A 19,347-nucleotide genomic window follows, 5' to 3' on the forward strand; every position below is an offset into this window, starting at 1 on the left:
CGTACTATGCACCACATTTCATATTCTTGTATGTATACAAATACATGAATACAAATACACAGATACACAGGACGACACGTTTTAACTTCAGACAAGCGGATAGTTTTTAAGCATATGTGTCATATAGTATTGGGGAACATATTTATCCTGGAAAATGATTCGTTGTTTATCTAAATTCAGCTGTAGTGCACTTTCTGCATTTTATGTGGCAACCCTAGTTGAACGGGACTTCCCACACGCAAGCACCGGCGGAAATCCTGGGTGAGACCAAACACCTTGTCTGCTTTAAAGCGCTGTTGCGCGCGTTGGGCGGGGTAGCGAACTACAAGCCCCACAATGCCACGCGTCACCCGGGGTCCTGACTGGCTGCGGCACGCTTCCCGCCCTTCCGTCACTTCCGGTCGCGGAGGGGCGGTTGCGGCTGGCCGGGGTGGCGGGGCTTGGCGGTCCCCGTGGCGGGGCTTGGCGGTCCCCCGGGTGCAGCGGCCGCCATGAACTTCTCCGAGGTGTTCAAGCTCTCTAGCCTGCTCTGCAAGTTCTCCCCGGACGGCAAGTACCTGGTGAGCGACCGCCGGGCCTGGGCCGCAGGCGCGGCTTCCGCGAGGAGGCGCGTGTCCGCACGGGGCGGTGAGGAACCAAGGGGGTGGGGCCTACCTGGGGCCCGGAAGGAGGTAGCAGGTGTGGGCTTCGAGCAGGTGACCTGGGCAGTGGTTCCGAGCAGGGTACCTGGACACTTGCTGCGTTCTGGGAACCCGGGAAGCTGCCTGCACCTCGGTTTCCATCTGTTAAAAGCAGGTAAAAGCAACACTGTCTTAACACTTCAGGACACAGTAAACGTGGACTGTTGTTCTTCAGTCTCTCAGTCGTGTCCGACTCTTTGTGACCCCATGGGCTGCAGCACGCCAGGCTTCCCTATTCTTCACTATATCCTGGAGTTTGCGCCCTTGAGTCAGTAATGCCATCGAACCATCTCATCCTCTGTCATCCGCTTCTCCTCCTGCTCTGTCTTGCCCAGCTTCAGGGTTTTTTTCTAATGAGTTGGCTCTTGGAATCGGGTGGCCAAAGTATTGGAGTGTCAGCTTCAAAATCAGTTTTTCCAATGAGTTTTTAGGGTTGATTTCCTTTAGGATTGACTGCCCTGCTTTCCTTGCTGTCCAAGGAACTCTTAAGAGTCTTTTCCAACATCATAGCTCAAAAGCAGCAATTCTTTGGCGCTCAGCCTTCTTTATGGTCCAACTCTCACATCCATACATGACTACTGGAATAAACCATAGCTTTGACTATAAGTTGTTGTTTGTTTGTAACAAAAGGCAGGTATATAGTCCTGTTGGCTATAAAACAGTTCAGTGCTGCAGCTAACTGTTGTCACCTTTTCCAGCCCCCTTCGAGGGTCTCTACCACATGCCAGATGAATGACTTAGGTAACTAGCATTCTGTGCTCAGATAAAGAGAGTGGTCTATACTCCTGGTATTTGAGTTGCTCATTCCGTGGATGGCAGAATGGTTCTCACATCACTGAGCTCTCATACATGAAATATAAGTTTTGAAATATACAAGTATGATCAGTGTACATTCTCAGAATCTTGGGGGGAAATGTGGTGGGTGGGTGATAATTGGCATTGGAAAGACATTAAGGGAAAAAAATGCTTTTTAAAAACTGTACTTAGTTTCATTAACTATTAACTGATGCATCCTGTTTTGTCTTTTCAGTCTGAGCTTTGTCAACATTCCATTTATCCCTGAGGATGGATGTATTAATACCTCAAATTACATATTTACTTTCTTTATGGTGGTTTTATTCTGAATCACCTAGTATGGTATTCAGCTACAAAATACAAAATATCTTTAGCTTAAATGGCACCCCGAAAACCTTGGTATACTTTTCAGAATACTCCCCAGTAAATTTGCTTTTTGGTCATTTATGAAACTTCCCTAGTGGCTCAGCTGGTAAAGAATCCACCTGCAATGTGGGAGACCTGGGTCCGATCCCTGGGTTGGGAAGATGCCCTGGATAAGGGAAAGGCCACCCACTCCAATATTCTGGCCTGGAGAGTTCCATGGACTGTATAGCCATGGGACTGCCAAGAGTCTGTACACAACTGAGTGACTTTCACTCACTGACATGAAACTTCCAGTGAATTATGGAGACAAAGATTACATTTCCTCATTTAGTTTTGGTACCTTTTAGTTTTTACATTCTGATTAAAATTGTGAGCCTAGGTAGTAATGTTACTGGAACCATGTTCTTCAGAGCTCTATCCTAAATGCTGAAAAAAGTAGGCCTGTGTTGCCATTTTTAACATCTTGCAACAGATTTGATACAGTTTTTCCAAGTGTTTCTATAGACATTTCATTTCACTAGGAGTTTGTGGTAACTGATCACAGCTTTCAAAGCTACAAAGTGAAAAAATAAGCAGGGACAAAAAAAAAGCAGTATATTTGTTCTAATCAGCAGTCCATCTCGCACTCTTTTTTCCCCAGGTGGGACTCAATGGCTTTTTAAAAATGAAAGTTCATAAAACAAAAACCTAACAATCCAGTTTGACCTTGATAAGTACCAACATGAGGCAATTAACATTCAGAAGTCAGTTCTTGATTTTTGAATGATGATGCACTCTCTGGTTAATAGTTAAGTATGATCGGTCATAGAAGTCATTTGCTTGGATTTGGATATTATTAACAAATGTGGACATAAAGTAACTGTATTTTTAAGAACACTATATTAAGAGTTAAATGTTTCCAAACTCAGGTTTAGGAATAAGTTAATAGGTGTGTAAGAAACCCCCCAGCCCTCCCTCTGTCAGTCCCTTTTCCTCTCAAACGACTGCCATACTCAACACTTATGAAACGTCTGGTCACCTACTATGTGGGGTTTTCCCCACACCGAGCAGTTCTCCCCAACACCAGCTGGGTGTCCTACAGTTTGACTCTGTTTTGACACTGTCCACCAGGTGAAGGGCTCAGCCCCACAAGACTGCCCCCCACCTTGCAGACTGCAATTGAAAGTCCAGGCGGTCACCTTTGCTCCTGACCAACTGGATATAGGCTCCATGACCTCCTGTTTGGGTTCCGTTAGTTTGCTGGAGTGACTCATAGCACTCAGAAAAACAGATTTACCATATTATTAAGGAGTGTGATAAAGGAACAGATGAGCAGGCATATGAAGAGATAAAGAGGGTGAGATCTGGGGGTCTCGAGTGCAGGAGTTCTGTCCCCGTGGAGCTGGCAAAGAATTCTCCTGCAGTGTGGGAGACCTGAGTTTGATCTCTGGATTGCGAAGATCCCCTGGATAAGGGAAAGGCTACCCACTCCAGTATTCTGGCCTGGAGAATTCCATGGGCTGTATAGTCCATGGGGTCGCAGAGTCAGACACAACTGAGTGACTTTCACTCACTTACCCACTCAGGATGTGGGTGTGCTTGCCCACCTGGAAGCTCTGGACCCTGCATCTTTGGGATTTTTTGGAGGCTTCACCACATAGACCTGGGTGATCATTTACTCTATCTTGAGCCCTCTTTGCTGAAGAGAAGAGGAGAGCAGGGCTGAGAACTCCAAGCCTCTAGTCTTGGCTTGGTCTCTCTGGTGACAGTCCCCCCAGGAGCCCACTCAGAGTTGCCTCAGTAGAATAAGAGATGCTCCCGCCCCCCAGCAGTTTCCAAGGGTTTCATCAGGAGCCTGTGTCAGGACCTGTGAGCAGATACCAGTGTGTATTATCTGTTCTTCTCATCACAGGTAGACGGACATTTATGACGTGTCCTTACACTTGCAGAATTTCAGACCTGTATGTTGACTTTCTGTTGGTTTGAGTCCAGGTTAGACACTGAACCAAAGGGAGCTGTGTTCCTGGATCGTTCTCACCGCAGCCCGGAGCCCCCTGCTCGCGCCTCACACACAGCTTGTTTGCAGGTGGTAGAACCAGAGGGGAGCTGGTTGTTCTCGGAGGGCCTTTTGCCAGTGCCGTGTCCTGCTTTAGCATTTGCCACGCAGTGAAGACAGGCGAAGAAATGACACTGGTAGAGGTCTGCAGTAATACTTCCTCCTGGGGCTGAACAGCTGGGCACCTGGTTTTACATTTACGCTTCATCTTTCTGCTAACTCATCTTTGTTTGGAATACACTGTCCGCATGGCAAACACAAGACCATCTAGATGGAAAGCGTGTGTGCAGTGAGAGGAGGCAACCATCCTGACCAGAGGGTACGCTGCCGTCCCAAGAGCGCCCTCCTCCGGAGCCCACCCCGCCATGACCTCTCCTCTCCCCCTCCAGGCTTCCTGCATCCAGTACCGGTTGGTGGTCAGGGATGCGAACACCCTGCAGATCCTCCAGCTATACACATGCCTGGACCAGATCCAGCACCTCGAGTGGTCGGCTGACTCACTCTTCATCCTGTGTGCCCTGTACAAGCGGGGGCTCGTGCAGGTACCTCCGGATGGATTTCCCCCCTCCTCCTAAACACAGCCCCCGCCCAGGGCCTTGTTCTGAGCCCTACTGGTACAGAGGAAGGGGCTGCACAGGTCAAAGCCTGTTTTCTTTTAACATTATAATACTGCTCTAATAGTTTAAGTACTTTTAAAAACAAGAAAGCATGTAAATGTCCTTAATCTGTAACCTAGTTCATTCTGTAACAGGAAGTGTTCAGCAAGCAGCCCAGCTGGTTCCTGTGTTTAGGGAGTGCTGAGATGTGTCTTGCTGTAGACTCCACATTTAACTAAGTGAGGTCTCAGACAGCAAAGGGAATAAAGCCTTCAAACCACTCAGTGACATCACTGAGAAGTGTGGTGCAACCCAGGACCTGTCCTTCACACTGCAGGATTCTGAGAGTTGGGCCATCTTTGCCTCCATGCAGCTCACCAGTTGTTCTTAAGCCTGAGTAGCAAACGGATTCATCTCTTTTGTGAGTCCAGGTGTGGTCCTTGGAGCAGCCAGAGTGGCACTGCAAGATAGACGAGGGCTCGGCGGGGCTGGTGGCCTCCTGCTGGAGCCCCGACGGGCGCCACATCCTCAACACGACGGAATTCCACGTGAGTGGGCACCCCAGACACCTGCCTCAGCCACAGGACAGTCACCCCTCACCCCTTGTCCTGATCACTTGGGAGGATTGGAGGGAGTGGTCTAGTGGGGAGGATGTATGTCATAAGTGGTTATGTCATACATGAGCATTATAAGCCCATGAGTGTTGTTGTGTAATCTTTTTGCCCAGTTTTAATGAAAAAAGGTTTTTAAAAAGAACATCTCAAATTGTATCTTTAAGGGTTTAGACAGGTCCTTTGAGTCAACAATAGAAAAGAACTTCAGTGATGCAAAGAGCCGACTCGGTGGAAAAGACCCTGATGCTGGGAAAGATTGAGGGCAAGAGGAGAAGGGAGTGACAGAGGATGAGATGATTGGATGGCATCATTGAGTCAATGGACAAGAGTTTGAGCAAACTCGGGGAGATAGTGAACGACAGGGAAGCCTGGTGTGCTGCAGACTGTGGGGTCTCAGAGTTGGAAACAACTTAGCGACTAAACAACAACAGTGCACGACTTTACATCTTTCCCTGGAGACATCTGATCTGTGTGTCTCTAACCTCCTCATTCATTTGCTCTTCAAGCCTTGGGCTCCTTTGGGATGCAGGACCCTGGGCAGGAGCTCTGAGTGGGAAGAACCTTTGAAATCCAACCGTAAATCAGAGACCGCTTGGGTGGTGTGCATATGCCTCCCAAACACATCATGTCAGGGGACTATGGGGGGTTTGGGTGTGCTAGTCCTTCATTGGCACAGCTTCTTCCAGCCCCTGGTGTGACGTGCCTACAGTGGGTCCCCCAGAAATCCTCTGCAGAGCCTCCACTCGGACAGTCGGACCACTCCCTGTCCCTGCTGACCCCAGGCCCAGCTACCTGGCAAGGCAGAGCCACTCACCCCCTTCACTGCTTTGAGAGACTGGGGGGCATCTTGTGTGGCTTTCTCTCCTAGATGTGTTTCTCTGAGAAACATTTTTAGGTTTGCTACTATATGAAAACTTTGACTGTAGCACCCCCCCACCCCCGGCATCCCAGGGCATGCCTTCTTGGACCCCTGGATGCTGAATCCCCCAGAAATACTGGACCGTCCATGGGCTGCTGTGCCTGCTGCTGCTGCTGCTAAGTTGCTTCAGTCCTGTCTGACTCTGTGCGACCCCATAGACAGCAGCCCACCAGGTTCTCCCATCCCTGCGATTCTCCAGGCAAGAACACTGGAGTGGGTTGCCATTTCCTTCTCCAGTGCAGGAAAGTGAAAAGTGAAAGTGAAATTGCTCAGTCACGCCTGACTCATAGCGACCCCATGGACTGCAGCCTACCAGGCTCCTCCGTCCATGGGATTTTCCAGGCAAGAGTACTGGAGTGGGGTGCCATTGCCTTCTGTGGCTGTGCCTGCAATAAAGCTTAATTTATCAGGCAGAAAGGGGTGCTGACTGTACTTTGAACTAAAATGCACTTATATTTAATTTTGTGTCACTTAGATAATATTGTCACAAAATGAAAACCAAACACTAAGACTGTTAAATTTAACAATTGTGGGAGTTCTCTGCTAGTCCAATGGTTAGGACTCAGCACTTTCACCTCCGTGTCCTGGGTTTGATCCCTGGTTGGGGAACAAAGATCCTGCAAGCCACATAGCACCACCAGAAAAAAAAAATTGGCAATTGTAGATGTGAGTTTGACCCATTTCTTCAGGCAGAAAACACCCTGGGACTCCTGATACTTTTACTTCAGTAAATCTCGTTTCTGCTAAGTCACTTCAGTCGTGTCCGACCCTGTGCGACCCATAGACGGCAGCCCACCAGGCTCCCCCGTCCCTGGGATTCTCCAGGCAAGAACACTGAAGTGGGTTGCCATTTCCTTCTCCAATGCATGAAAGTGAAAAGTGAAAGTGAAGTCGCTCAGTCGTGTCTGACTCTTAGCGACCCCATGGACTGCAGCTTACCAGGCTCCTCCGTCCATGGGATTTTCCAGGCAAGAGTACTGGAGTGGGGTGCCATTGCTTAGGTGCAGGCAATCTGGACCTAAGTGACTCACAACTCTTTCCGAGAATGCTAAGTTATGCTCTTTCCTTTCTCTTCCTCCCCCTTCCCCGGCAGCTGCGGATAACTGTGTGGTCCTTGTGCACAAAGTCTGTGTCCTACATCAAATACCCTAAGGCTTGTCAGCAGGGTGAGTCGTCAGAGCTACTTAGAAGCCATTTCTCTGTAGTTGTTTGGGGGTTTGGAGACCTTTTTATCCTGGAAAATTTCAAACACAGACAAAAGTAGCCTCAACTGTATTTCAGCTCATAGCCAGTCTTTTTTCTCTATACCCACCCCTCCCCTGATTGACTTAAAGTACATCCTGGATCTCCTAGTACTTCTCCTAGTCTCAGAGGAGGGACGAAGGGCGTGTGTCCACGGTGCCCTCAGTTAACCCCCCACACGAGTTTAACTGCACCTGCGAGCTCGTCTATGCCCCCTCCCGAATCATGAAATTACTTGATTGTCTTCTAATTAATAAACAGAAGGAAGCATCACATGATTTGAGAGGTTTTTCTGTTCTTTCTCTTGCCATCAGCGGCTTGAAGCTCACATGTGAGTGAAATGCGGTTGTTCATTTATTTTTTGTTTTCATAGTTTGTATGTTAGTGTCTCTCCAGATGACACGCATGCTTCTTGGTGAAACAGCAGCTCTGTCACCTAGGTGTTCTCTTGAGGTGTGAAGTGTGGCTGAGGACTCAGTTCACCGATGTGGACCTGGAAGGGACAGTCTGACGTTTCAGCCAGATTCTCACCTTAAATTGACTTCTTCCAAATTTAAATTCAAAAGTAAAAATAGGAGCTGTAGTGACGAGCCTGCGTTGACCCAGCTGAGCTTCTTGCAGTTGATTTCCTGAGAATACAGCATCCTGTAGGGCTCCACACTTCCCCGTAAAATTAGGGGCTCATCAGGGCTCAGGGCGCCCTGTGCGTCTCACAGGTTCTCTGTACGTCAGAAGCCTGATCGAGGTTATGGGGACCCTGCCTCGTGCCCACACTCTGCCGCAGACTGCGCTGCCTCCCCTCTTCAGACCTCTGCCTTCTCTATCTCCTTCTAATGGGAAAACTACTGCTTCTCGATCCCAGTACCTTTCCCTCTTCTCGGCAGGAATAACCTTCACCAGGGACGGCCGCTACCTGGCGCTGGCAGAGAGGCGGGACTGCAGGGACTACGTGAGCATCTTCGTCTGCAGTGACTGGCAGCTGCTAAGGGTGAGGTGCACACCAGGAGCACCAGGACCCTGGGGCGGGGGTGGGGGCGGAAGTACGTTCTTGAAGATCCCAGAAGCTCTTCTGGGTGGTGTGAGAAAGGCAGCTCCATGTTTTCAAAGGTGGGTGCTGCCTGTTACCCCATGGCACGCACACGGGCAGGTGTTCACAGGATCCGGTGAGACTGCATGGGCTCACAGGGTGTTAGCAGTTAACAGTCCCCCAGATGGGAGCCGCTAGGCTTCTTGGTGGCTCAGTGGTATTAGCGTCCACGTGCCCACATGAGGAGGAGTGAGCTGCAGGTTAATACTGACCACGTGCCTGGATGGGCAGGAGGCTGCCAGGCACAGACACCCAGGGCGGAGCTGGATCCCGGATGCTGTTGATTGGCGGCCTCCTTGACCAGGGCAGCGATGTCCTGGGAGGGTCTCCCCTGAGCTGATCTTAAAGGGGTGAGACTCAGCCGCACGGAGGCCTGAGCCATGTCGCGGATGCATGTTGCTCCGCCTATCATGGCAGGAGGACACAGTTGTAGGTGTTGCTGCCCATGGCTAGGTGAAGAGATTAAATACTGTGTTAACGCATCAGGTGTGAGATAGATGTTCGTGTATTTGTTGAAGAAGATGTTCTCAATGTCATCTGTTCCCCCCTCGCCTGCCTGGGAAGCACTTTGACACGGACACTCAGGACCTGGCAGGGATCGAGTGGGCCCCCAACGGCTGCGTGCTGGCCGTCTGGGACTCCTGCCTGGAGGTAGGGAGCCCGCTTGGGACGCTCTCTGCTTGTAGCACTGCTGTCTGTTTCTCACACTCTCTGAACGCCTCAAGCGTGAACTCTGCCTTTTTCAGATGTTGAGCTGAGGAGCTTTTATTACAAGTCTTTAGATTTAAGACCCAGCTTCCCCTTTTCCACAACGTTCTCTCTGCTCCTCCAGTACCATCCCCGTCTCCACTTCCCACCACTGTGGAGGAGGGCAGGGTCTCTGCCCAAGTCTCACTCCCCTGGGGTGGCTGTCTCGCATGCCACAGGTTCAGTAATGCCTTCACTATCTTTGCAGTACAAGGTCCTGCTCTACTCCCTGGATGGCCGGCTGCTGTCCGCCTTCTGTGCCTACGAGTGGTCTCTGGGCATCAAGTCCGTGGCCTGGAGCCCCAGCAGTCAGTTCCTGGCGATTGGGAGCTATGATGGAAAGGTGGGAGGGGGCCTGTGGGGCAAAGCCCATGCACAGCCAGCGCCCCAGAGGCTCTGACCATGTGGTTCTCCCCAGGTGCGGATTCTTAACCACGTGACTTGGAAAATGATCACGGAGTTTGGGCATCCTGCAACTGTTAATAATCCCAAAATAGTAAGTCTGGAAGTGTGCTTGAGGAAGGGATAGAAAGCTGCTCTTTGACTTTACACTATCAGTGTAAGTGTTACAGGGGCTCATGTTACATGACCTTCTGATGCTGAAACATTCTAAATGCAGATGTTCCCGTGGCCCTTGTTTCTCCTGCCATGTTCCCAAAGGGTCCCAAGTGGTGTCCTTCCCAGCCTCCTCCACCCCCATCTCCACGACTCTGGGACCAGCTCCTGCTCTGTGCCAGGCAGAGATCAGCAGGCGGCTTCTTCCCCGTGGAGCCTTCCCTGGGAGGGCAGGAAGGCTGCCTGCCAAGGGGCCCCGGGGCGGACCTTGGGAGGAAGTGGTGCAGGATCTGGGGAAGAGCGATTCAGGCAGTGTGAACAGAACAGCAGGGCAGAGGCCCTGAGGAGGGATCGAGCTCTGTTTATTTGGCAGGCCCCTGACAAGGTGTGGGAGACCGTAGGGACCCAGACAGACAGCCTTTCTCGGGTCGGGGGGTGGGGTGGGACAGTGGGAGTGAGGGCAGACACCCTGGCCTCGGGGCAGGAATGAGGGCAGATACCCTGGTGAGTTGCCCGCAGGTGAGGGACCCAAGGAAGACAGGTGTGGGGTGAGGAGGAAGCAGTGGGTGGGCCGCTATACAGCCCTGGGGTCTGGATGGGTTTCTGGGGAGCCTGTGTGTGGGCGGATGTCCCAACAAGGGCGGTGACTGGAGGGCCTTCTGGAGGAGCGGGAGTGGGACTGACCTGAGGCCTCACAGGGTTTGCCTCGGGTCCTTCACCCCACAGCCGTTCATCCTTCCCATCCAGCCTCTGGTGACACGTGCCCCCACCCTGGCCCATCTGTCACCTGTCTCCACTGAAATGCCGGCTGCAGGCGGGACCTCGTGGAGAAGGTCCAGGAGGGCACAGTGAGGGGCCATGGCCACACGTGCTGCCCGGGCCATCTCTCTTCCAGGTGGTGTACAAGGAGGCTGAGAAGAGTCCGCCACTGGGCCACCTGGCCTGCCCTCCGCCCCGAGTAGCGGCCGGGCCCCTGACGTCCTCAGAGAGCAAATGTGAGCCGCTCGGCTGGTTGTGCCGCCCTTGTCTTTCTCCGTTTCCTTTCTTTTCATTATGAGAAAAAGCCCTCTCGGTCCAGGGAGACTCCAGATACTCCCTTTTTTCCTTTCAATCCTTTTCCTCTCTGGCGATACCTGGTGGACAGAGTCCTCAGCTGAGAGCCAGCAGGCTGCCTGGGCTCTGGCTCCGTGGATGGAATACATGCCGTGGGTCTCCTGATTGTTGGCTGGTCCTGAGAGCGACTTTTTTTTTTAATGAATGCTGACCTTTTCTTGGGTGAGTGGGAGGCCATCAGAGGGCTCAGGGAGGAGCTGCAGCTGCATCTGTGGCACAGAGGTCACTTCTGGTTCAGTTTCATCATCCATAAAGTGGGAGTAATTGGGGCACCAGAAGAGCCACCGGGCCTGGGCCGACCACCAGCCCTGTGGTGTTGCCGGGCCCGTCACAGCTCTGGGACCACAGCCTCACGTGGGAGGGCGGGCCAGGTGCCCTTACAGCCCTGCCTTCTGTCAGACCCTGCCTGCCCCTGCTGTCACGTGTCCTTGCCCCACAGATAGCTACGCTTAGCTCCTCCCCTGTTGTGGGCAGCACCGCAGACCCAGGTCGCTCGCCCACGGGGAGGCTCAGGGCGCTTTCTTTTCCCACCCAGATGAGATTGCCTCGATGCCAGTCTCCTTACAGACCCTAAAGCCGGCTGCTGACAGAGCCAACCCCAGAATCGGCATTGGGGCGCTGGCCTTCAGTCCTGACAACTACTTCCTGGCCACGAGGAACGGTCAGTGGCCCGTCCCGTGTGTGTGCTGTCCCCATCGGCCTCCTCCTGGGCCCGGACCTCCCACGCTTGCTTCTTCCCATTCTGCTGCTGCTGGCGGGGTGGACATCCTGCAGCAATAGTGTCTGGGGCCCATCGCCCCATCAGACCAGCAGCCACTCAAGCCCAAGCCTCCACACTCTCTGCTCTGTTTGGGAAAGAGCAGGGTTCCAGGCCCACAGGATACGCCCCCCTTCCCCTTCCTGCCCCTGGGGAAGGTGGGCATCCTCAATGGTGAAAGGCTGGGGGCTGGAGCGGAGCAGCGAGGGGTGAACGTGAGCCTGGGTGCCCCTTCCTCCTCAGACAGTGTCCCCAACGCCGTGTGGATCTGGGACATCCGGAAGCTGAGACCGCTGGCGGTGCTGGAGCAGCTTTGCACTGTGCGCGCCTTCCAGTGGGGCCCACAGCAGCCCCGGCTGGCCATCTGCACGGGGGGCAGCAAGGTGTACCTGTGGTCGCCGGCAGGCTGCGTGTCGGTGCAGGTGCCCGGGGAAGGTGAGCATGGGCAGGGACACAAGCAGATGCTCTGGGGAGGCACCTGCCTGTGAACCTCAGGGCCTGTTGCTACACTTTGGGATTCCAGCTGGGTCACCCTGGGACCCGGGTCTCCCCTAACCTCTGGCCACCTGTCTTCTCCAGGTGACTTCCAGGTGCTCTCCCTGTGCTGGCATCCGAGCGGGGACTCTCTAGCCCTCCTTAGCAAGGACCACTTCTGCCTGTGCTTCCTGGAGATGGAGGAGGGCATGCGTATGGCCTTTGGGCAGCGGGGTGACTGCACGTAGGACCCGGGCGTGGTCAGGCCCAGGTGGCACACATTGGCCATGGGACAGAAGCAGAGCATCTTGGGCGAGTTTTCCCTCCAGAGGAAAGGATTTGCTTTCATTTTGCTATAGCAAGGTGTTTTTGTAAATATGTATGGAATAAACTGTAATTTTTGTTATTTAAAATAAATACTTGTTCATTTATAAAATGGCTAATGCTTACTTTTTTAAAAGGTTTAAGTCACAGGAAAGTCTTCCAGGTCAGTTTTAAATTTGGGGTTCACTTGACTTAGGGGAAGTAACTTCACCCCAAGTGGCCAATCCCCCATCCCACCCCACCCCACCCTCGACACAGGACCCGTTCTGCAGAGAGCCTGTGTTCCGTCCTTGAACACTCTGAAGCATGGCCTGTGTGTCACGTGGGCCTGTGCTGGAGCAGAATTGGAGATCAGGGCTGTGGGTCCCAGGGCAGCCCAGTTAAGGTCAGGTCTCTGCAGGGAGTGTCTGCCTGGAATGATCCAGGTGCTTCAGGCAGTTGGCCAGGGCTAAGAAGGACACTGGAGGAATAAGGGTTCTTCACCCTGGGCAGAGGCTGGACGGTGGGCACCACCCCTGTGGCTGTGAAAGGAGTAGGCTGTGCAAATCCCCACAGTGCACATGGCCGGGGTCAAATCCAGTGCGGAGAACATCTCGGCTCTAAGATGCTCTCACCAAACAAGACCCTTTCTTGGTTGTTGCGCCTACTTTAAAAAAGGAACAACACTCACTGGATTATAAATGTCTTTACTAGAAGACCAAAAGCAAAAGATCAAGACCCAGGCAGAGTTGGGGCCCCTGCATCAGGATCATCACATCCATGCTGACTAGAGCTCTGCCAGCCTGGGCAGTGAGGAGGAAAGAACTTGGGGGCCAGCAGTCAGACCACTGTGGATGGACGGGGGAGGTGAGCGATGACTGCCCACGGACTGGGATCTGCACGGAGCAGCAGGAACTGAGGTGGGGCAGGCTGCTTCAGGAGACTAACATGGTTCCTTTCTGAAAGCGCTTCCTTAAAGGCAAATTAAGCAATTCCTTTTTAAAATATGCCATGACAGGACAAACCTAACAGAGATGTCAGCATCACGTGCAAAGAACTTACCAATGTGACTTTCTCAAACAAATGAGTTGTCTTAAAATAATTTTCTGGGAAGTTTTTGGGTGGGCCTGAGAAAGACGCCATCAGTATTATTCACACAATATAGATAAATTTTGGAGAAGGCAATGGCACCCCACTCTAGTACTCTTGCCTGGAAAATCCCATGGACGGAGGAGCCTGGAAGGCTGCAGTCCATGGGGTTGCTGAGGGTCGGACATGACTGAGCGACTTCACTTTCACTTTTCACTTTCATGCATTGGAGAAGGAAATGGCAACCCACTCCAGTGTTCTTGCCTGGAGAATCCCAGGGACGGGGGAGCCTGGTGGGCTGGCGTCTATGGGGTCGCACAGAGTTGGACACGATTGAAGCGACTTAGCAGCATATATTTAGGAGAAGTGTGACTTTAGGTCAACCACGCATTTCCACAAAAGCAACAGTCCATTCAGGAGCTGACAAGGCAGGCCAACTTTTGCTGAGCTGGTGGTCTGCTGGCTTCTTCCATATTAGCTTTAAGAAGATGGATTAAATCTCAAAATGCAAAACTGGACACCAACTGTACACACACTTTCAACAACGGGCACTCGGTCCCAGGCACATCCCTGGATGGAGTGAACGACACAGCTAATCACGTGACATTTATTGTTAACATGCTCCAGGGCTTGCGGGGAGGGACCACGGGGAGCCGAATGGAGACACAGGGGACTTGAAGACTGAGATCCTGGCCAGGATGCTGACAGGTTCCCTCTGCTGTGTCTGGAGCTCACGTGACCATCTGTCCAGTAGCCAGCTACAGTATTCAGTCCACCTGATTGCACTCGTGGTGCCCAGGTCTCTGAAGGTAGGGGGCCTTGACCCTGCCGGCAGAAGGGGAGCTGGGCCAAGGTCTGTCACTCCCAGAGTCCTGCTGGCCGCCTCTCCTGGCAAGAGCCCCACGTGCAGCATTTAGAAGCCGATCTTGCCTCTGGTCATGGAGTAGCCCAGCTTGGCCTCGTTGTTGATGAAGGACATGAGCCCCACGTAGGTCTCAATGAGGAGTGGACACTCCAGGACCAGCACTCCACCCTCCTGGCCTGGCAAAGGACTCTCCTTCTGGGCTTTCTTAACAGCTTGGATTAACAGAGCCTTGAAACCATCCAACTGCAAAGAGAGAAAACATGGAGTCTGAGCAGACGATCTGCACGAGGTCCCCCACCCCTGGACAAGAGGCCTTCCCAGCCACACCCAGCGGCCCATGGGCTTACCTCCTGGGTGTGGCTTTCACCTCTGGGCTCACCCATGACAGACGACAGCTAGTCCTCACAGACCTCCCTCTTCCGCTCGAAGGCGTTTTGCCACGGGGACCCACCTGGTCCTCCCCACCACCCACCAGGCAGGCAGCAAGCAAAGGCACTTGGCTGGAAGTGGGGGGCCTGTCCCCAGTCCCATACCCCATGCCCATCACCCCCAGGCCTCCTCTCCTGCTGAGCGCGCAGCTTGCCCAGCTCTAGCAGGGGCGGGGGTCAGCTGCCACACCCCGAAGCCCTTCTGGGCCCTTCTCCAAAATGACCACAGCCACCGGGGCCACGTCACAGCACCACACTGACCAGTCCCCACTTACCACACAGGGCTATCTAAGCATAACTAAAGCTTTTAAAAATTGAAAAGTTTATTTTCTCAGTTTAGCCACCGTTCAAATGCTCAGCAGCCCCACGTGGCCACCATACTGAAAAGTGCAGGCCTGGAAGGTGCCTGTCCCCACTGGGCAGCGCTGCTGCTGCCGTCCGTGTCCTTACTTGGCACAGAGAGGCTGTCTTCTCGTCCACACCGGCCATCGGGTGTTCTATGAATGTGGTGTATGGCACGCTGGTGGACCACGGGTTCCATCTGCTGATGAAGGACGGGCGGCTCTGCTTGTCCCACTGGATGCGAATCCCAAAGCCTTCTCGCCTGCAGGGTCAGAAGACAGGGACCAGACTTCACAGGCAGGCCCGTGTCCCAGAGCACCTGCTTGGTGCTGGGTGTGGGAACAAAAAGCGGTCCCACTGGTGAAGATGAGACTGATGATGGCCATTTCACAACAGCCAAGGACCCACGGGTCTGGACAGGAATGTCATGTCTAATAATGACAGCTTTTAGCACTTTAAGACACAACAAACTGAGTACTTAGTTAGGCTAATCTTTACACGGTTAATAAAGTTTAACATGTAGTGCTCTAACTAAACAAATAATACTCTTCCAACTTCAAATCCTTTTTCCCAGAATACTTTATTGTTGTTTAGAATTTTGAACTTATCTTCCTGAATTTCCTACCCAAATCTCCACATCAAAACCCTAAAATTTACTGTTTAATTCAACTGAGTATACTCATGTCTAGGTTTCTCATATTTCAGAAAGCTCCCTAACTGATGAAGATCAGCTCTTGAAAGTTGTCCATTAAACATTTCCAAATTTAATCTTCAATAGTATCTGTAAACCAAAGAGATGTGCTACCTTTTTCTTTTAAAAATTAACCACAACAGGGTTTGACATGACAGCTGCCAATCCTTTCTTGGCAGGGATAAAGTGCTGAGTTCACTCTTATCTGAAGAATACCTGTGTCAGGCCTATGCTAACCGTACCCTGAATTCATTTACCACCAGCCTAATAGCTGTCTCTTGTGCCAGAATGCCTTTTAATGCACCCTGCTGGGCAGAAGTCCCCCGGGTCTATTCTAAACTCCACTGATATTAAAGCAAGACGTGCACTGGGGGCTGGTTTTGGAAGGGCTGTTGAGAAGGCCCTAGAGAGGGACTCTATGTTGAAAAGACTTACTTGTTGAGCGATTTTGGGGGAAACTGGAATTCTCCGTAGGAGATGGTGTCCACCGCGTTTAAGGCCACCCTGACCACCTGCTGGCACTGCAGGCTGATGAAGTCGTATTTGCAGATGAGGAGCGCCTGGTCGGTGATGAGCACCAGCCGCTCCTTTTCGTTGTTCCAATGATCAACCCTACGGGCGGCAGCGGTCACCTCGGCGCTGCGGAGCGCACAAGTGCCCGGGCCCCTCCCCAGGGCGCGCCCCCTTACTCGGTCAGCAGCCACACCCCCTGGATGTCTCCGTCCTCCACGGGCCGGACCACTACGCGGATCTCCTCCACCGCCTGCTCGATGGTGCCGGGCTGCGCAGAGCGGGCGGAGCGGGGGCGGAGGTCGCCACAGGTCCCGCCCGCTCGCCCGCCCTGCCCCGCCCCCGGCCCCACAGGCCCACGCCCTCTCCCGCCCCCGCCCCCACCTCCAGCCTCACCCGGAACACGAAATACTCCTTGACGCGGGCGCGGCGCGTGGGGTCGTGGACGCTGAGCGGCCACAGCGTCTGTCGCAGCGGCGTGCCCACCCCCGGACGCCCCCCGCCACCGCCGCCGCCACTACCCGGCCCGACCTCCTCGCCGGCGGCCAGCAGTGCCGTGGGGCTCGTCCCCGCCGAGTCCACCGAGTCCCGCAGCTGCAGCATCACCGCGCCCGCAGCCGAGCGACCCCGGACCGGACCCGACGCGGCCGCAGTAGCAGCCGCCACCTCCGCCTCCACTTCCACCTCCGCCGGACCCTCGGCCCCGCCCCAGGGCCCGCCCCGCACCGCGGCCCGCGCGATTGGCTCCGCCTCGCCAGTCCCGCCTCAGTCTCGAGTCCCCTCCCGCCCGCTCCGGTCCTGACGATTGGCTCTTCCCTCAGATTTCTTCCACGATTGGTCCTGCTCGCCGCCGTTACAATCGCTCCCGCCCCCCCCCCCCCCCCGCCACTGCGCCGGAAGCGCACGCCGCGCTCACGCTCACTTCCTGTTTACGCTACCGGGGAAGGGCGGGACCTAGGCCGGTTGCCAAGGCGACGCGGAGGGCAAGCGGGGAGAGGGTAGTCAGGTGCTTACTGCACCAGGTCAACGCTTCTCTATTCATGTTCGGCTGAAGTGCAGCGGATCGCCGGGGAGGGACTCCTGTCCTTGCCTAGAGTGACCGGGCCCTGGACGCGCCCCCCGCTAGAGCTGATAACTTCTCTGGACTCGCCTTACGCCCTGGACGACCGCCCCCTGGATGCGGACCCCTGAAGGGGGAGACCACTTCCCTGGTCACACCTGCCCGGGGTGACTGCCGCCTGGACGGGCCCCCGCCCGGGGTGACCATCCCCTGGATTAGCTCTGCCCCTCCCAGGGGTCCGCATTGCACAGCAGGGGGAGCGCGGGCTTCGGGGACTGGAGGAGAGGAGGCCGGCGGGGCAAAGCCCCTTCCTGAGCGCCTCCTCCTTTCTGACCGCGGGTTCAGGGATGCAGCAGCATGGACATGGCCCCCAGCGCTGTGTTAAATGCAGACGTGCTCCCCGCGGCGTGGGAAGCAGAGCTCCGACCCTGCACCACGGAAGGGAACACGGTGGAGGCACCGGGCGTCATCACTCCATTGAGGGCCGAACCAGGGTTCATTGCTGTCGCTCTGCGCTTGTCCTCCCGAGAGTTAGATGTGTTCTTGTCCTGAGTGAGCTTGCCTACGGCTAGCGGCATCCTGGGCCTCCGCAGTCCCTGCCGGGGACCTCAGCTCCCTGGTGTTGGCGCCTACAGGCCCCAAGGCAACCTCATCTCCGTCCACCTTGTCCCGTTGTCTTAGAAACCCAAGGGCTGCAGCTGCGACAGTTTACAGCTGCTCCTAAATGTCAGCACCTGTGATCCTGACCTGGTTGGTCATTTTGTCCTTCCACTGCCTGTAGCCACAGCTCCAGCTACTCCCCCCACTCCAAAAGGCTTCTTGCCTCAGTCCTGCTGTGTCCATCCTCTGATACTGGGGTTTAGCGCCCCCTCCCAAGGAGGCACCGCCATTAACTACACTCACTGCTAGTTCTTTGCTGTGTCATACAGTCACCTACTGCGTGTGTGTCCTGTGTATAATTCACTTGTGTTTGTTAGGTCATCCTGTGTGTATGTATGTGTGTGTGTGCTCACGTGCACACGCGCATACCCTATTAGGAAATTTCAAGAAACCAGCCCTTGGCATATGACTGCGCTTTGGAGTTTATAACCCCCAGATTCACAATCCTTTGAATTTCACAAGAGCTGGGGGAGGTAACCCCTCTCTTGTACACGTGCTGCAGTTGGAGAAGCAGGTCTGGAGAATGCCGCTTAGGTGCCTGGGGCTGCATAGCTGGCATAGCCGGGCTGGTCAGCCATGGCCCTCCTGGCTCTGCAGACTCAGATGCGCTCCTGGGCTGTGAAGGATTCTAGGGTGGCTGGCCTGCCTTCCCAGGGCGTCTCTGGAGGTTAAGGGGGGTCACCGAGCTGTGCATACAGCAGGTCCTTGGCAGCCCCTCACCACTCCACCTGGACATAGTCATCCACAGAAACAGGAGGGATGAAAATATCACAGATGCTGAAATATTAACAGCTTTGGTACTTCACTTCCTGGGAAGACCAAGGGCTCAGAGATGGCTGAGTGTACAGAGACAGGAAAGGGCTTCTAGCCCCGCCAGCCTGCTGAGATGGTGCAGGGACAGCCACTGCTGCCCCTGGGGGACCAGGGGCCATGTCACACCCAATGGGAGGTAGCCGCTTTCTCTGGCACCCAGAGCCTCCAGCTGAGTCTGCTCTGCTGGTCCCTGCAGGGTGGGCCTGAATCAGGCCCCAGAGGGTCAGCCTGAGCGGTTGGGCTTAGGAGACCTGCTGGCCCCTCTCCTGAGTCCCCTCAGTACAGGGGCTCAGCAATGGCAGCTGGGCGAGTGGCCTCAAAGGGACTGGAATCCCGGCTGCCCTGCTTCTGTCCACTGAACTGGGACCCTCAAGCCCTGTCTGCCTCAGTCTCCTTTTTTTTTACTGAGTGGAGATAATGACAGTTCCTGCTTCCTATGGCTGTTGGAAGAAGTCTGTGAGTGAGGACCTGGGACTCAGTGCCCCGCCAGACCTGGAGCCAGCTCAGTGTTAAGCATGTTCATGCTGTTCGCTGAGCTGCTACTCAGGGCCTCGTGTGCTGCAGATATTGTCTTTGCTCCGCCCACATGTGCACGTCCCATTCAAC

The 19,347-nt window shown here is 54.0% G+C and overlaps 3 protein-coding genes across 6 annotated transcripts in view; 1 reads left to right on the plus strand and 2 right to left on the minus strand.

Annotated features, from left to right (window-relative positions):
• TP73 (tumor protein p73) overlaps nt 1–4,939 on the minus strand; it is an 81,265-nt gene extending 76,326 nt beyond the window's left edge. Inside the window, exons 1-2 of the mRNA XM_059875752.1 lie at nt 4,851–4,939; nt 655–782 (exon numbers count right to left, since the gene is read on the minus strand). The gene's annotated coding sequence lies outside the window, so the exon portion shown is untranslated. The remainder of the gene's footprint in view (nt 1–654; nt 783–4,850) is intronic.
• On the plus strand, nt 404–12,416 carry WRAP73 (WD repeat containing, antisense to TP73). 4 transcript variants are annotated; one of them, NM_001193006.2, is made up of 12 exons: nt 441–560; nt 4,266–4,418; nt 4,904–5,020; nt 7,099–7,171; nt 8,132–8,235; nt 8,899–8,985; nt 9,290–9,424; nt 9,500–9,577; nt 10,532–10,631; nt 11,285–11,410; nt 11,750–11,941; nt 12,086–12,416. In NM_001193006.2, the coding sequence occupies exons 1-12, from the start codon at nt 492–494 to the stop codon at nt 12,226–12,228; spliced, it is 1,377 nt and encodes a 458-aa protein (NP_001179935.1). In that variant the 5' UTR covers nt 441–491; the 3' UTR covers nt 12,229–12,416. The 4 variants fall into 4 exon arrangements, with proteins under 4 accessions (XP_024831969.1, XP_059731351.1, XP_010811640.1 ...); XM_024976201.2 differs by lacking the exon at nt 8,899–8,985 and having other exon boundaries at nt 404–560; XM_059875368.1 differs by lacking the exons at nt 8,899–8,985; nt 9,290–9,424 and having other exon boundaries at nt 404–560.
• A 1,550-nt stretch (nt 12,417–13,966) lies between these two features.
• TPRG1L (tumor protein p63 regulated 1 like) lies at nt 13,967–16,850 on the minus strand. The gene is given in 5 exon segments (NM_001076418.2): nt 13,967–14,480; nt 15,116–15,269; nt 16,134–16,310; nt 16,388–16,479; nt 16,605–16,850. Coding segments are annotated over 5 exon segments (825 nt in total). The 5' UTR covers nt 16,812–16,850; the 3' UTR covers nt 13,967–14,285.
• Nucleotides 16,851–19,347: the final 2,497 nt, after the last annotated feature.

This window comes from Bos taurus, chromosome 16 (assembly GCF_002263795.3).
Source record: "Bos taurus isolate L1 Dominette 01449 registration number 42190680 breed Hereford chromosome 16, ARS-UCD2.0, whole genome shotgun sequence".
Taxonomy (NCBI): domain Eukaryota; kingdom Metazoa; phylum Chordata; class Mammalia; order Artiodactyla; family Bovidae; genus Bos; species Bos taurus.

Excerpts from the sequence above, each read along its gene's own strand:
- WRAP73 (NM_001193006.2), top strand. The coding sequence starts at position 492 with ATGAACTTCTCCGAGGTGTTCAAGCTCTCTAGCCTGCTCTGCAAGTTC. Across the intron at positions 7,172-8,131 it reads CCCTAAGGCTTGTCAGCAGG|GAATAACCTTCACCAGGGAC; the intron begins GTGAGTCGTCAG and ends TCTTCTCGGCAG. Across the intron at positions 11,942-12,085 it reads GGTGCAGGTGCCCGGGGAAG|GTGACTTCCAGGTGCTCTCC; the intron begins GTGAGCATGGGC and ends TGTCTTCTCCAG.